Source organism: Bos indicus, chromosome X (assembly GCF_029378745.1).
Source record: "Bos indicus isolate NIAB-ARS_2022 breed Sahiwal x Tharparkar chromosome X, NIAB-ARS_B.indTharparkar_mat_pri_1.0, whole genome shotgun sequence".
NCBI lineage: Eukaryota > Metazoa > Chordata > Mammalia > Artiodactyla > Bovidae > Bos > Bos indicus.
Genome location: NC_091789.1, coordinates 4,953,151 through 4,969,392, shown reverse-complemented (window position 1 = coordinate 4,969,392; position 16,242 = coordinate 4,953,151). Strand labels below are relative to the sequence as shown.

The window sequence follows — 16,242 nt, the reverse complement described above, 5'->3', positions numbered from 1 at the left end:
ATGGGGTGTTGTAATTCTTCCATGAAGCCTCCTGGGTAAAGTTTTAGGAACAGTGCTTGGCACTTAAAGTTTTCAGATGCCAGTGTGCTTGCAGTAATGCTCATTTCTGACTTCTTTACTCAGGCTCTTCCCTTCTTGAATACTCATTTGTGCTTCTTTCCTAATTGAATCCTACCCCATTCAGATGGCCTGCCCCTAACCTTCTGTTGCCTTTGCTCCTTCCCTAGTTGGAATTCCTCTCCTTTTATTCATAATTTATCACTTTCTTTTTTGTAGTATGGTTATTTATTTTTCTTTGTCTTCTCTGGCAGAGTGTAAACACAATGGGGGCAGGATCCAAATGTGTCCATTTTGCTGGCTCCCTGGAACACTTTGATGTGTTACCTTGTACATAGTAAGCGGTGAAGTAATTAGAAGGATCGTTTGATCAGATTAATGCTTCAGAAAGAAAACAGCATTGGAGGAAAAACAGAGCTGGACAGGCAGAAAGGCAGGGAGCCCTGTGAAGAGGCTGTTGTGATCCAGGCTAGAGGTGGTAAGGGCTTGGAAAGTGACAGATCAGAATGGAGGGAGTGAATTGCTGAGTGTCTGGGAACCAGGTGAGCACATCATCTCTGGTCCCAAAGTTGGAAACAAAAATGAAGAGGAAAAGGGTTTCAGTCACATTTTGAGTCTCTTGACTTATTTGCAATTTGTGCTACTGAACCAGGTCTAATCCCTGGTTGGATCTTCTGGGTAATAGTGTTAGATTGCTCTTCTTCCGTAGATGTTAACTGTGTCTGTAAACAGCTGTGATGCGTTGACTAACTGGATGCTTTTTTTCACACAGAAAAATGAAAACCGATTCTATCTGAAGGAGGTGAATGTCAGCATGATTTTGGTTAATGGCTCTGGTAAGCAAAACATTGGCCTGGGGGGTGGGGAAGAATATAGGTTTCACTGAAAGAATACAAACCATAATTAATGACAAGCGCCTTATTTTATGGAACAGAAGATTCTATGTCAAAATTGGGCTTTGACCGTAACTTAGAACCGGTTTTATCTTTTGCAATATCTTGTATTTTCAAAGCATAGTGAATAATAGTTAAGAATGTGACTGGGTTTTAGACTGTCGCAACATCCAAAGAGAGATAGGGAACCTAGTTAGTGATCTTAAGAATGGCTTTTTGTGGGCAGACCCTGTACCCTGAGCTCTCCCGTATTTCACAGAAAATTCCTCGGGATTGTCTTCCCCCTCCCCCCTTTTTAAAAAATATTGACAGGATAAGAAGTTACTAACATTTTTTTTTCCTTTAAAGTTTACAGCATTTCAAATACCAATCTCAGCTACTGGGATGCTCCCCTGGGAAGTTCTTATATGTGCAACAAAGAGCAGACCGTTTCCGTGTCTGGAGCATTTCAGATAAATACCTTTGATCTAAGGGTTCAGCCTTTCAGTGTGACAGAAGGAAAGTATTCTACTGGTAAGAGTCAAGCAAGTTTTATTAATAATTTATGCTCATAGGTTGACTGCTAGGTGGCTTTTATTTTGAGTTGTGGAAATTTAAGCCCTGGAATAGAGAAATAGGAATTCACCTCTTGACTCTTGTAGCCCTTGAGCAAGTAGTATGACTGTATTAGCTAATCATTTTGCTCAAATTAGGTGTGTTTTGTAATCTCAAAACCATTTGCAGCAAAATTCTTAAAGCTAAAAACTGATAGGTGCTTAAGTGAGCTTTACAATACTTTGGCCACCTCATGTGAAGAGTTGACTCATTGGAAAAGACTCTGATGCTGGGAGGGATTGGGGGCAGGAGGAGAAGGGGACAACACAGGATGAGATAGCTGTATGGCATCACTGACTCGATGGACGTGAGTCTGGGTGAACTCCGGGAGTTGGTGATGGGCAGGGAGGCCTGGCGTGCTGCGATTCATGGGGTCGCAAAGAGTCGGACACGACTGAGCGACTGAACTGAACTGAACATAAGACGCAGACACTCCTCCATGGGTTGTCATTTGTGGGAAGGATGGCACTGGGGAACAGCAGTTTTTGAGCATCTTGACTGCCTTCTTGGGGCCATCTTCTCACTGGAAACATTTTCATACTCAAAGCAGTTTGGTCTCATTTTATTAAGACAAAAGATTGCGGTAGGAAAGCCTCAGATGTGGCCTATGTTTTGGCCAGCTAGAATGATCTGGAGAGTTTTGAAAGCATGTGCCAGTGTGAATGAGGCTCTTTGAAGGTCTACTCAGGGCTAATGGTGGTATTTAACAGATTTTTAGTGAAAGCTTTGTGAACGGCTCATTACACTGTGTTTATACGATTATGAAAGATGCATTTGGCATTACAAGATTAAAATCTGCATGAAGAGGGAAAAGTACATAAAATTCCTTAATTGACTCGTCTTTTAAACCCGATTATATAAAATGGATGATTTGTGGATCACAGCTCTGCTGAGCAGAGCCACACCAGTCATCCCCATCCTTTTCAACAATGAATTCAGTGGTTTAGAAAGAAATGTGGAAGCTGCATCTGAAAGTGAATATGCTGCGAGCTGCTCAGCGGTTTTGCAGTAGTGCTGAACACCTAGCCGGCCTTGGTTAGGCCAGAATAAATTAGGCTCTTGACCCTACCATTCTTGTGATTAGAGGGGTTGATCACAATTAAAACATAGTCTCAAGAATTCATTTTCCCCTTTGTCAGATTTTGCTTGTGTGCTCAGTCACTCAGTCGTGTCTGGCTCTCTGCGACCCCATGAACTGTAGCCCACCAGGCTCCTCTGTCCATGGGATTTTCCCTACTAGACTACTGGAGTGGGTTACCATTTCCTTCTCAATTATTTTGATCCTTTCATGGTTTTACTTTTGAGTCTTCATCAAACTCCTCCTCTGCATTATAACCTTCAAATTTTAAGTCCAGATTTGTGTTTAGAACTTCAGATTATTTGCAGTGTGCAGTCAGCTCAAGCCTGTTAATCTAGTCAGCTAAAATACAGATGAGCTGTATTTTTTCTCTTATTTTCCGCTTTGGTTTTCATATACATAGAATTAAAAATATCACCCAAAGGAGTATACAACATTTAGTACTGAGACTGAATGTATAATCTATTTGTGGAGCTAGGTTCTTGACTGGTAATACTTGACTGTATAGGAGGAGGAAATAGACTTTCAGTAAGGTAAGAGTGTTAATTGGATTTTACTGAATCAGACTGCTCTCTAGCAATGGAAAAGATAGCCCCTGTGAGCCCTGACTGGATTGATAAATGTGGTAAACACACTCAAATTAGTCAGAAGTCTCAGTTTCTGGGCTTTAGCAGCCACTAGAAGTGTTTCCTCAAAGTTGAGAATCTGCAGGCTTTTTTTGTAAAGGCTCACACAGCGTTTCAGCTTTGGAGGCCATATGGTCTCTGTCACAACTATTGAGCTCTGCCGTTGAGGCATGAAAAAGAGCCTCAGGCAATAAACAAGTGAACGTGGCTGTTTTCCAGTAAAACTTGCCTTGTGGATACTAGAAACTTGAATTTCATGTAATTCACATGAATCACAAAATCCTCTTTCTTTGTTTTTGGCCCCCCACCCCCACCAATCATTTAAAAATGTTCAAAAGGCACTTTTTTAGCCTTTGGGACAGATTTGGTTCACAGGCTATAGTGTGGCTCTTCTGATCCCGTGATGAAACCTTCCTAATCTGCTCCCAGTTTCCCTAAAGACATCACTCTGCCATGAAGAGTCTAAACTGGCTATGTAGAAATCTGGCTAGATTGGCTCCCTTCATTTCTGATAAAGTAATACTCCTATTTTGGAAAGCACTTGGAATATATAAACAAAGAAATATAGACACATGTATGTGTTTTACATAAATGAGTACACATGCATATATATCTAATATATACAAACACATGAATGAAAGGACAAATAAGTTTTTGGATTTTGATTCTAGAACAATCTATAATTTATGTAGCTTTATCATAAAAATAGACCTGTCTTAATTACTTAAAGTTGATCTTTTAAGAGCATTTTCTGACTTTTTAATGAACATCTTTTACTTTTGGAACATCATTTCTTTTTTTATTATACTCATTCTTTGTTACACACTTTTTCTCACCTACAGCCCAAGAGTGTTCGCTGGATGATGACACCATTCTAATACCAATTATAGTTGGTGCTGGTCTTTCAGGCTTGATTATCGTTATAGTGATTGCTTACCTAATTGGCAGAAGAAAAAGTTATGCTGGATATCAGACTCTGTAACACTAATCTACATGATAATAAAAGCAAGTACAAATTCCAACATGCAATACTATTCAACTTAAGGTGTATATAGTTTACAGTGCTGATCTTAAAACAGGTGGTATTGGGGGATTTCAAACTCAAATAGATAAAAACACCCCTAAAATGATCAACTATAAATTAATCACATGATTTTGGCTTTTCCAACTAAGGAATTTAAAACATTTTTATAGCGCCCCCCCCCCCACACAAATGTGCAAAATCGCATGGATTATAAATTCTGTTTTACATTGCCTTGAATTAGTATTCCATTGTTGTCACTTTAGACATTCTGATTAGAAATACCCAGTTTAGGAAAAAGAGCTTAACTCCCTCCCCACCCTCGTATGTAGTCAAATTGAGACAACACATTCTGTGGTGGGTTTGTACTTGCTCATTTTGCATTTCTTAGTGATTTGGTTTGCAGGTTAACTTAGCTGCTTTGGCATTGCTGCATATTTGACTATGAGAGATATGCCAATAGATGTGAACAGGGTCTAATAGTATTATATTCTTAGCAATGCATGCTTTTCTAATGCCTTTTGAGTACACTTGTACTTAATATGGCTGTAGTGACAAAAGATACAAAAGCTTTTAAAATTTTAGAATAGGTGTTAATCTTACCGTTGAATCCTTTCTTTAAAAAAAAACCTGGGTAATTCAGCCTTTTAAATGGTAAAATACAAGACTATTCCAACTGGGCATTTCAATCCATTTTCCAGATGCTTTAGAGATAATTGCTAGGCAGTGCCAATTTGCGGCGTTAGTTCTTTGTACCCATAAATTGGCCCCTAGGCACAGTGCTAATATTAATGTCACTAGATTTATGTAGATTTCTCTTTAGTCTTTGAATCTCTGTGTTGGTGGTAGTTTGTTTTATCTTTCCTTTTCCTTAAAGAAGAAATGCCAGTATGTCCTAGAACCTAGATAAAGAACTTGGACCCAACCCAAAAGTCTTGGTCTCCTCTTTGTTGACGAAAAAGCTGTTCTTCCTTTCCAGCTTGCATTGATGGCTACATTTACTAATGTGGCTTTCATATTTAAATAGTTCAGTGCTAATCAAAGCTTACGTTATTATTGTTCATTACAGTAGCATCATCAATTCATGTACTTTGTTAAGTTTTGTGCTCTGGGGAGAGGCACCAATTGTCCATTTCACCTGCACCACCTAATGTCTAGAGCCCCTCTCTAGAAAGCTTCTTGGAGCTGCTTTGCCAGCTTAAGGCACTTTTTAAAGGCTAAATAGAAATCTGATTTTTTTAAAAAATTTTATTTAAATAATGTTTTAGTGTAAGATTGTTACCCTTATAGGAATGGACAACGCTTCCAAGAGTATGAGCCTTAGATATTTCTCAAGAGTCAAAGCAAAGCAGCTTTTTTAAAAAATAAAAATTGGAAGCACAAGCAAGTGGCACTGGCTTAATGCTGTTAATGCTTCTAGAAGTTTCTACCTTGAGATTATATACCTGATTCATATTAAAATACCTCTAATTAGCACTGTTTTATAGAGAACCTGACTTAATTGATTATTTTCGTATTTTACATGGGCCAGTTTATATGCTATTATTCACGCTATTAGTTCGTATAGCCACGTGTTCTTTGTACCTTTTGTAGTTTTGTTTTACTGGGTTTACATCTTGATGGTCTAACACTCTATTTGGTTTCTGGGTGTTTCTCATGGGTTAGCATTTGTATAAAGAATCTGGTCCATGTAAATGCTTTTCATGTTTTTTTCCTCAAATGTTTAAACCACTAGTTGATGTATGGTATTTCTCTTCGGTTATTTGACTGTCCACTTGCTCAACATATTGCTTCTAAAACAAACAATAAAGATTCTTTTATTTCTTAAGGAAATTTGCTCACATTTCTTTCCTGTTGGCTAAAGTCTAGATTTTGTCTACTATATAATGGCAATTTCTTCCAAAAGGAAAAACTTCAGAAATGCCTAGAACTAAGTTATTTCCAGAATGTTCTGTGTATTACTGTCTGGGAGAGTGGCGTGTGTGTGTGTGTGTGTGTGTGTGTGTGTGTATAGGTCCTTACTGATGTTGGGGTGGCTACAGAGTAAAAATCAGGTCGGGGATGAGATGTGTATGGGATGTATGTATGTGTGTGTGTAAGTTCCCCAGTTGAATCTTATGTGTAGCCAGTTAGAAAACCAATGATTTAGAATATTTTATAGTAAAAGCAACAGAATATCTCTGTATACTTTTCTCAACACCTAAATTGAGGCTGATATTTAATATCTACATTGCAGCCTCACAAAGCAAGCTATTGATCCAAGCCAAAACAGGATTGTATGTAATCTTTCTCTCAGATCACCTTAAAATGCATGAAACTTCCAATTTCTAGATGACTTCCCAGTCTACCTTAGTGTATCACACACAACCATTTAGCAGCCTGGCTGGCTTTCCTCTGGCTCAGCCAGTTAAGCCTGTGACCACCAGTTAATCATCACAGCTCTGAACGCTACTAGCAGCCATGTGCCTTCGGTCAGGCTACTCAGTTGGGGTCTCTCAGGTTTTTCATCTGGGGGTTGAGGGTTTTCAAGTCTTGTTACTTTTATTTCTTTGAGTGAAATTTTTCATTTCAGTGAAGAAAAATATACATCTGAGTATTTTTAGAAGAAACCTGATAAGCTACTTGTTAGGGATAAAAAGCATATTTTCATCAAGTGTAAAACATACCGTCTGAAGTTTATTGCAACTTTTTAGGAGGAATTCTTAAAAGAATCAAGATAATTTTAGGATTATAGCATTTTTATTTCTTTTTATTTAAGTAGATAATATTATACTGTCTTAGGCTCACCTTTCTCCTACTTATCTCCTGATCTTTTATCCTAGTACCTAATTTTCTGCATCAATAATTATCATATTTTTGAAACTAGTATAGAGTAGCTTCAAGTATCTTTTCAGATCCGTATAATAAACTTCAAGTGGTTTGACTGTATATCTAAAAGATATGTGATAAATGTCACATAAGAATGTGCTTCTTAATGTTGATTCTTCCAAAGAGAAATTGACTCATTGGTTTTAAAGAGGTGTTTGTTTTCTATTTTATTATAAATGTACATCTTGACTTTTCAACCCTCACCCTGAAAAGTGTCTCTGACAAATTTCTGAACTAACAGAAAATTGAAGATTAACAGCATTTTTAAAATCTCCATGAACATTTTCCTTGAGATTTCAATGGCCATGAAATTTTACCTCTAAAATTCTTCACTGCTTCTGTGATCATTAAACTCTTCCACTTTTCCATTCTCCAGAAATATTTTCAGTATGGTCTCAAGTGTACATTAGGCAGATAGAGCAGGTCAGAATGACTTACAAAAGGAGGTTTTTCTTCAAGATGTGATTTTATTAAAATTTCTGTTTACCAAAACATCTTTCCATTACCTGAAGAACTTTTGCAGGTTGATTTCATAAAATCAATAGTTATTATAAATTAATACTTCACATACTAGTTGAGAACATTTTAGGTAAATGACAGCATCTAGAAAGATCTTTGTATTAGTGGAATTGCTTTTTTGATCTAAGAATATTTGTCTTACATGAAAGCCTTATTGGCAGTATTTATTAAAGTCGTTTCACTAGTTTCAAATTGGGTCAAATACCCAATTTGGGAAAGAGAGGAGTTTGAATTTGTTTCCAGAATAAATTAATCTACTAATAAATTTTTTAAAAACCAAGTTATATAAAATCCAAAGCATGATACTTTATGGTACATGTCACCCAAGTGTTTATATGCTGGCTGGTAATTTGGGAAATTGAAGGGGAGGAGCTCACTGGGTGATCTTAACACCATAAATCCACAAAAGCCACATCTGGCAATCTTAGCTATCCTGATTGTTAACAAAACCAAGAAGCAAGTGAAAAAGATCATTGAGCTGGCAGCCAAAGTTGATGTCACAAAGTCCATAAACTCTAGGATTGCATATTGTTCCCAGTTATTGCTCCAGAGACTAGTGAAAGGCTGGCACATTTCTTACTTGAAAATACAGATTTGCCTTGCAGCTATTCATTCTTTTGGGCACAATTCTAATAAGCATAATTATCTGATTTATCAATCCCTGGTAAATTGCAAGTGAGGAGGAGAATTAGGGCAGTAAGAGGCAAAGAAATGGAAAACAGAAGTTGTGGTTCAACATACTAGCTGCTTCATGTCTCTGCAAACATACCACCATCTACACTGTTCCTTTCTTCTAGAGTCTCAGTAGGTTTTCTTCTGGTCAGTGCTTCTAGAATTGCATTTCTCCTGCCTTCCAGGAGGCATCTTCAACCTGTAAAAAACTCATGGCTTTTTCCTTGATCGTGTAACCACTTAAGTCCCTCCCACCCTGAAGATACCCTTTCTTAACCCCGTGTCCCCCTGCTGTCTACCTTTCTTTGGTCCCTCTAAACTTCTCATAACAAATACTGTGTTCCTCATCCCAAGTTCTTGATCTCCTAAGCAATCACTTCCCACTCACTCTTAAACCTGCAACAATATGACTCCTAGCCCCCACCCTCTGTATTGCTTCAACCAGTGGATATTTCTCAGGCATCTCTAGTAATTGACACTATTCTCCTATGATAATGGAAACTGTTTCCTTGGCTTCTGAGGCACCATTTTCTACCTACCTTTCCTACTTTTCCCTACTCCTTTATGCTTCAAAGGGTTTTGTCCCTGACCCTCTTACTTCGTCTGCCCTTGCTGAGAAATACCTCTGTCCCTGGTTTGACCTATCACTTAAGTACATCAACCACTTGGTTAAGACGCAGGTATCTGAAACTTGAATGTCTCCCTCTTACACAGATCCCTCTTTACCCTCTCCCAACACACAGATTTTAAAGATTAAAAAATTAACCCTCACAAAATAATTACATATAAAACTGAAATGCATATTATTCCTCTGTATTCCTTATCACCATGAAGGGCACCAGCATCTACCTAATTACCAAAGCGTGGAATTGGGAGCCATTCTATTATCTCCTACCACACCGCCTACATCCATTTGGTCAGTTCTGTCTTCTCGTTGGATCTCTAGTCTATTCCTTCTACATCTGCACATTGCTAACTGAGTTCAGGATCAAATTATTGGTCATCTGGCTTCTAGCAGTAGAGTTGCTTCCTAATAATACCTCCAGCCTTCCATCTCCCATAACTTCTGAAACAAATATCCTGCTTAAAATTCTGCACATTTTTTTTTTTGCTATCAGTATAAGGCCAGACTACCTAGAGCATACAATGCCTTTGTAAGCTGGTCCTAACATCCTATTTCCACCTCTTTTCCAAGAGTATTTCTTAATCCATTGTTTTAGCTATGCCAGCCTGCTTACATTTCACCCAAAGCCCTGTGTTTTGTTACCATCCATGGGTCCGTATTTTTGTCTATGCTGTTTTCTATACCCGGAATGCCCTTGACCCGGTACCTGCACAGCTAATTCCTACTCATTCTTAACATCTCGGCTCTCGTGTCACCTTTTTCAAACTATGTCTTGGGTAACAAGGCTGAGTTGAGTGCGCCTCTGAAAAATTTCGATGTGTGTTCCCTGCCCTTGTTACAGGACATTTTGAAATTGTAACCACTGATTCTCTTGTCTGACTCCTATACCAGACTGAAATCTTGAGGCTAACAGTTATTTAATCTGGGCCGGTTGATACCTTTCCTTACTACTAAGTGACCCCGTATTGCTCTGCATTGAGTCTTCTATCTGCTTTGTATAGTTGGTTATTTGGCTCATTTCATTATTGCTTCCCAATCTGTGGGGCACCTGGCACTATGCTGCTTCAACTTCATAACAGTTTGCTTCCGAAAGCTCACAGCTTGATCATCAAGGAAAGGCTAAATATATTTATCCATTATCTTCCATCTAAGAAATCTGGGAAGTAGGTGATCGTTTTATGTCTCATCCAAAATGACTGCATTTGGGGGGGGCGGTACTTAAAAGTATGTTTTGGTTATTTGGAAAATCACTTTCGTGGGACATCTCATCTGCTGGTAATGAGTGCCAGTGATTTGTTGCCTGGGTGTGAAAAACGAATGTGTGTGTTGGGAAGAACTGTCATTTTAACTTAAAGTGTACACATTAGAAATGTTGTCACTGTTTTTGTTCTCAATTGTCCTTTCTCCACATCTAGCTCAAGACTGCAGTGCAGATGACGACAACTTCCTTGTGCCCATAGCGGTGGGAGCAGCCTTGGCAGGAGTGCTTATTCTAGTGTTGCTGGCTTACTTTATTGGTCTCAAGCGCCATCATGCTGGATATGAGCAATTTTAGAAACCTGCATTCTGATTGATTATATAAAAATACATGCACATAACAAGATTTTCTTCCTTTGCAGTTTTGAAATATTTTGTGAAGGTAGCAAAACTTTAAGTCTTAAATCAGTCCCAGCATTTGAGATCATTCTTTATTAGTAAAAACTGTAAATAGAACAGCTTAAAACTGAAAAAGCGTCGTGTTAACTGGTCCTGAAGACAGATTTGTTGGAAAGAACGTGGGTGTGCAGTGTTTCAAGGTCTATCTTAAGAAGCCTTGGCCAAATTTGGATTCTAACCTAAGATGCCTGAAACTTATTAACATGACCATTATGGAGGTTGAATGTGTAGTTGTGTCTTCATGGAATTAATAAATATTGTTTCACTACCGGTGTTCTGTTTTCAGTGTATAAGAACTATCCTGATTTAAACTCATCACAGTGCCTTTGCATATAGTTAATTAAATAAATGTTAATGTGGCATAAATGCCCATCATATGCTTAAACTTGGTTTTCGGTTGAATGTCCTCAGGTGTCAGCATTTTATGTGACTTTTGCTGACTTCTTTGAAGCTGAAGTCAGTATCTTAGGCTTGTGATTTTTCCCTAGGTATAAAACAGACCCAAGAGACTACAACAGAGCTTAAACTGGCTTCAGAATTAAGAGCTTTTTAAAAAAATGTTTCTTTTTCAGCAGTATAGACTGAAAAGATTCAAACATGTTTAACCACTTGCCTTTTTTTTTTAGTGTTTTTCTCTTCCTTGGATGCCCAATTAGCATTGAAAGATAGAAATATTCTATGAACTAATTGGGAGAGATTGTGTTGTGTTTCTCTACCTCATCTTGTTGATCTCTGGAGCATTAAAATCTATTTAGTGTTGTCATCAGACTGGTACTTAGGAAATGTAAGCTAACAGCAATCTCAAAAGTCAGGCAGTGAGGCATAGCAACTAGGCTCTTAGTTTTTCCAAGACAGCCCCTGTGGGGCAGAGCATAGATGGGGGGATAGAGAGAAGCTGTTGGCATTAAAATGAACTAGAGAATCAGCCCCTATCGAAGCATGCTCCATGTTAGAAGCGCAGCACAGATACTGAATGTATAGACAAGTAAAAAGGAAGCTTGAGAATTTCACATTGAAGTGATTATTTTATTAATTCATTCTATGTATATATTGACTTGTTCAGAATTTTTATAACTCACTAATCAGTATTTTGGCACCCAGCTATCAGTCTCAGAAAGCTTTCAGTAAAATACAGTAAATCCTTTTAATAAAAGCTATTGTTATTGCTGAAATTCATATTATATATTCAGAATGATAGCAACTTTTTATGCATGACAAAAATTCAAGAGGAGAAAAAGATTATAGTAAAAAAGCAAGTTATTGTTTGATCATAAATCACACCAAATACCACATTTGTTATGTACACGAGATTTATAAAGGATTTTTAAAGACTATTTACTCTATACCCCGTAATTTTTACAGAAGAAGAGAAGTGACTTCACTGAGGTTATATATCTAGTGGACAACAAAAGCACTATTACCATTTTTATTTAAAAGAGTCCCAATGAAATCTAATCACTCAATAGTAAAACTGGTTTAAACTTGAAACTATGAGATCAGCATTGGACACTTTGAGTTTCTGTACTAATTACTTCCAATAAATGATATATGACACCAACTTTGCTTAAATATTTTTGAAGGTAATGTTGGCTTTTTGAATGCCTCCTATTTTGATCTGTTCGCTACTTCAAAGCCTAAAATCTCCTTGGATGAGATCACAAACATGGGAGGAGAAGAGAAGGGAGTAAACACTTGTTGACCTTCTGATGTGTATCAGATATTTTAGAAATATAATTGTTTTTAATCCTTAGATACCTTATAATGTAAGTATCATCCCCCTTTTATAGATGAGGAAAGTGAAGCTCAGTTTAAATTACTTGACCAAGGTCCTTTAGCTAGTACTTGAAGGAGTCAAGATTTAAACTCAGTTCTGTCTCAATCCAGAGCTCAGAATCTACACTGCGTGTGTGCACAGCCTTCTTGGTGGTCCAGTGGTGTCCACTGGATTCTGCTTTTATTCCAGGCCACTGCTCAGTGAAAAATAATATAACCTGACAGTTACCTAATGCTTGTATGAAAAACATTACACTGCATTTTCTTGATTGTAAATCTTTTTAACTTGAATTTTATTACTCATTCAGAATTTTTATTTATATTTTCACAACAGTTGTGGCAAGGTAGGAAGGGAGTGGGGAAATACACAGGTGGTGGTTTTATTCTCTTCTCCCGTGGTGCTATTAGACAATTCAGCATAAAGTCTTCCCATATTAGGCAAGCACACTTCTTTGTTTCAGACCCTTTCCCGTTGTCCCCTTAACTTATGGTTTTGTACTGAGGAATTAGGTGTGGTTAAAGATGAAGTGACAGTGAGATACAGGAGGATTGGTTAGTTGGAAATGTTAATATTTGGGTGGGTATAGTAAAAATAGAAGATGGGGTAATGCTCTAAAAGACTAACCTATGTATACATTCAAAATGCTTGTTTCTTGTTTGCTTGTTTCTGCTTAATTGCATTCCTTACTAATTTCCTTTCCTTGCTTTCTGTCTGTTCTTTTCTGACAGCTGAAGAATGTTCTGCTGACTCTGACCTCAACTTTCTTATTCCTGTTGCAGTGGGTGTGGCCTTGGGCTTCCTTATAATTGTTGTCTTTATCTCTTATATGATTGGAAGAAGGAAAAGTCGTACTGGTTATCAATCTGTGTAATCAATTAAATCTAGTAGGTTCTTTTATTTTTATTTTTTGGCTATCAGAAGTTATGTCTTCCATTGGCTAAAAGCCAGGAAATGCTGTGCAATTGTTTGGGATATGCAGATTAACCTCAGTGAGTTGCTAGCTAACTTGGGCATGAGTAGCACTCTTAGGACCAATTTCTGTTTTTTATTTTTCTATGTTTTGTTCCTTTGTAAAAGTGTAATTGAAAGAAAAATTGTGGCTTACAGTATCTTTTTTAGTAAATAATGATTTTAAGCCTCTGACTCCAATTATGAAAGCATTGCTATTGAAGGGTAATTTTATATGTTGCAGTTACTTGTATTTTGCCTCTTTGACATTATTTGCAAAATCAAAGCTGTTGGAGAATTTAACTTGCTTCAGAAAATAAATTCAAGAGCGTAATGGAATTCATTTTCATTGGTGGCAAACATAAAATTTGGTTTGTCATCAGACTTAGTTTTCCCAAGATTATTTAAATCTTGATTTTTCTGCTAGTTAGAAAGAAAGGAATGTTTTCCCAATATTGTATTTAATAGCAAAAGTCTGGCTGTTTTCTTAATTACAATTAGTGGCTACTCTATTTTAACAAGGACGTCTTTTTTTTCCTACTAGAGTTTGGAATATATTGACTATCTCAGACTTACCATTTATGCTGAAGGTTGAAATAAGATCTACAACCCCTTTTTTTTTAAGGTGTTCATACCAAAATTTTTTGCCATACTGCACAACACACCACGCGCGATCTTAGTTCTTCCACCAGGCATTGAACCCTTTACCCCTGCAGTGGAAGTGCAGGGTCTTAACCACTGGACCACCAGGGAATTCCCTGGGTTATAATTTTTTTTTTTTTAGAGTTATGAATTAGAATTTTTTTTCCCCCATGGAGGCTTGCCTTGTTCAGAAAGTTACTTCATCCTCCACTAAAAAAGAACAAGATGAAGCTTTATTTTGTGTGCCGTCTGCACTCTCTCGTCCCCTGTATGAATAAGTTCTAATTGATAAATTTTTAATGTGTTGGTTTCTTTTTCTTATAACAGCAAGTGCTAACTCTAGAAACTAGTGGGCCCTGAAGTATCATCAGTCAAATGGCTGCCTGGCCAAAGCTGGACCAGGAATATTCTGTAAATTTGTTGATCTTGATAACAGACTCGTATCCCTGTAGGGACCTCTAATGGCTCTGGCTGCTGGAGTCAGATACTAGAGGCCTCTCCTCCCAGTGTCTGCTTGACTGGCCAGGCTGTTGAATCACCCTGTGATTTGGAAGCACAGTGCTGTATCTCTCTAGTGTGCAGCTTTGCACACATGTGATTTGCATGATTCCCATGAAGGCAGATGCCGAGTTTATCAAGCTATTTTCTCTCTATGTAACTAAAAAACAAGCGTCTTCCAAAGATCTGTCTTCACTTTAAAAACTTTCTTGGATTAAAAAATTAGGCTTAAACCTTAAATAAAGTTTGTTATTAAACCCAAGGATAAGATCCCCATCTACCTCTCAGCACAGTGCAGATGCTGTCCACTGTATTGCTGCCATTAAGTGATGCCAGAACTCTGCCAATAATTGGGACTGGAAACTTTCATTAAAAAAAAAATCATCAACATCTTTCTTTACTATCTTTATATGTGCACCTCAAAAGCATATATTCCAAACTGGAGTAGAAAGTCAGAATGCTCAACTATACTTCCCTTAGAACTTTCTAGTTCTGACTTGCAGACTTGAGCTCTCCTCGATTTGCTAAGTATATAAAGAATGTTTTATTTAAAAATTTTTTGTGTGTGTGTGAAAACAGTTGATTAGCTGTTATTTAGTCTGAGTGATGGCACCATGAAGAACAGTGGCTTCGTTTCAATAAATATTTTTGAGATGATTGTCTGAAAGCCAGGTTATTTAAATCAGCTTGTGACCTTGCCAGGTATATGGGTTGGAAAATTCAGATACATTTAGAAGTATGGGTTCATTTAAATTTTTCTACCTGTTGGGTAGGAGATTAACATTAATTCTTCAATGAGTATCATGGTTTTATCTTAGATAATTAGCAAACATGTTTAATTCTTGAGAATTAAGATTAACTAAAATATAAAATTATCAGATGGTTAGAACAAAAACTGCTTCAATTCCAATAAAATACAGGAAGCCCCAAATTTATGAACTGAGTGTTCAATAAGCTTTGCTCACTGGGTTCATTTTTATGTCAGTACAACAGTGGATCAGATAGTGGGGCTTTGAACTCATGAATATAAAGAATTATTTTCACCTGAGCTTCTTAGGAAGAACTGATGCTTGCTGCTACCTAAAGTTTTGGATATATCAATATAGTGAACTAATTAATACCTACAAAATAAAGCATACTGTGGCACTCCTGTTTCATCTGATATGTGTGAATTTTAGATCGGTGGATTAAAATATAATAAAGATCATTCAATCTATATTACTATGGATAACTTCATTTTTATTCCATGATCTCAGTATTTAGAGGTTGGATTGGTTTGTATAACTGAGTTCCTCAAATTTTTGTCTCTTGAATTGTCAATAGGACTTACATAATCTCATAGGTCTGCACATTTACACAGGGCAGTCATTAAGGCATTAGAACCTTTAATGTAGACATCTCAAATATGGGGGCCTATATGGTCATGAAAATTCCAAGAAGATATTGAAAATATAAAAATCAAATTTAAGAGCTTCATAATAATTGTACTTTTAATATATATATCTATCTGCATTGATAAACTGTACTCACTGTTGAAATTGGTTCCATTCTGAGCAAGATAAACACCTCAGGGATCTGACAGGGGCAGAAGAAGAGCTATCCATTTTCTGAAAATTCCTCTGAATTCCTGATAACCCAGTCTAATGCTCAAATGTTACATGACTGGATTAAATGGCGCACATTCCTTTTTACTTGAGACATTTTTGGTGGGAGAAGGGATTGAACTTTGGATCTCTCCATAGTTCTGAATAACGGGGTTTCATTTTCTGAT

At 37.2% G+C, this 16,242-nt stretch overlaps 1 protein-coding gene across 3 annotated transcripts in view; it reads left to right on the top strand.

The window, feature by feature from the left end:
* The window catches only part of LAMP2 (lysosomal associated membrane protein 2), a 37,932-nt gene extending 22,245 nt beyond the window's left edge, over positions 1-15,687 (top strand). Inside the window, exons 7-9 of one of the 3 annotated variants that reach the window (XM_019955733.2) lie at positions 830-893; positions 1,299-1,463; positions 13,112-15,687. In XM_019955733.2, coding sequence (XP_019811292.2) covers positions 830-893; positions 1,299-1,463; positions 13,112-13,254 — 372 coding nt within the window. In that variant the 3' untranslated portion in view covers positions 13,255-15,687. Of the gene's footprint in view, positions 1-829; positions 894-1,298; positions 1,464-4,090; positions 6,103-10,368; positions 10,878-13,111 lie in introns of those variants that run through there. The other 2 variants (XM_019955730.2, XM_019955732.2) reach the window with 2 other exon arrangements.
* Positions 15,688-16,242: the final 555 nt, after the last annotated feature.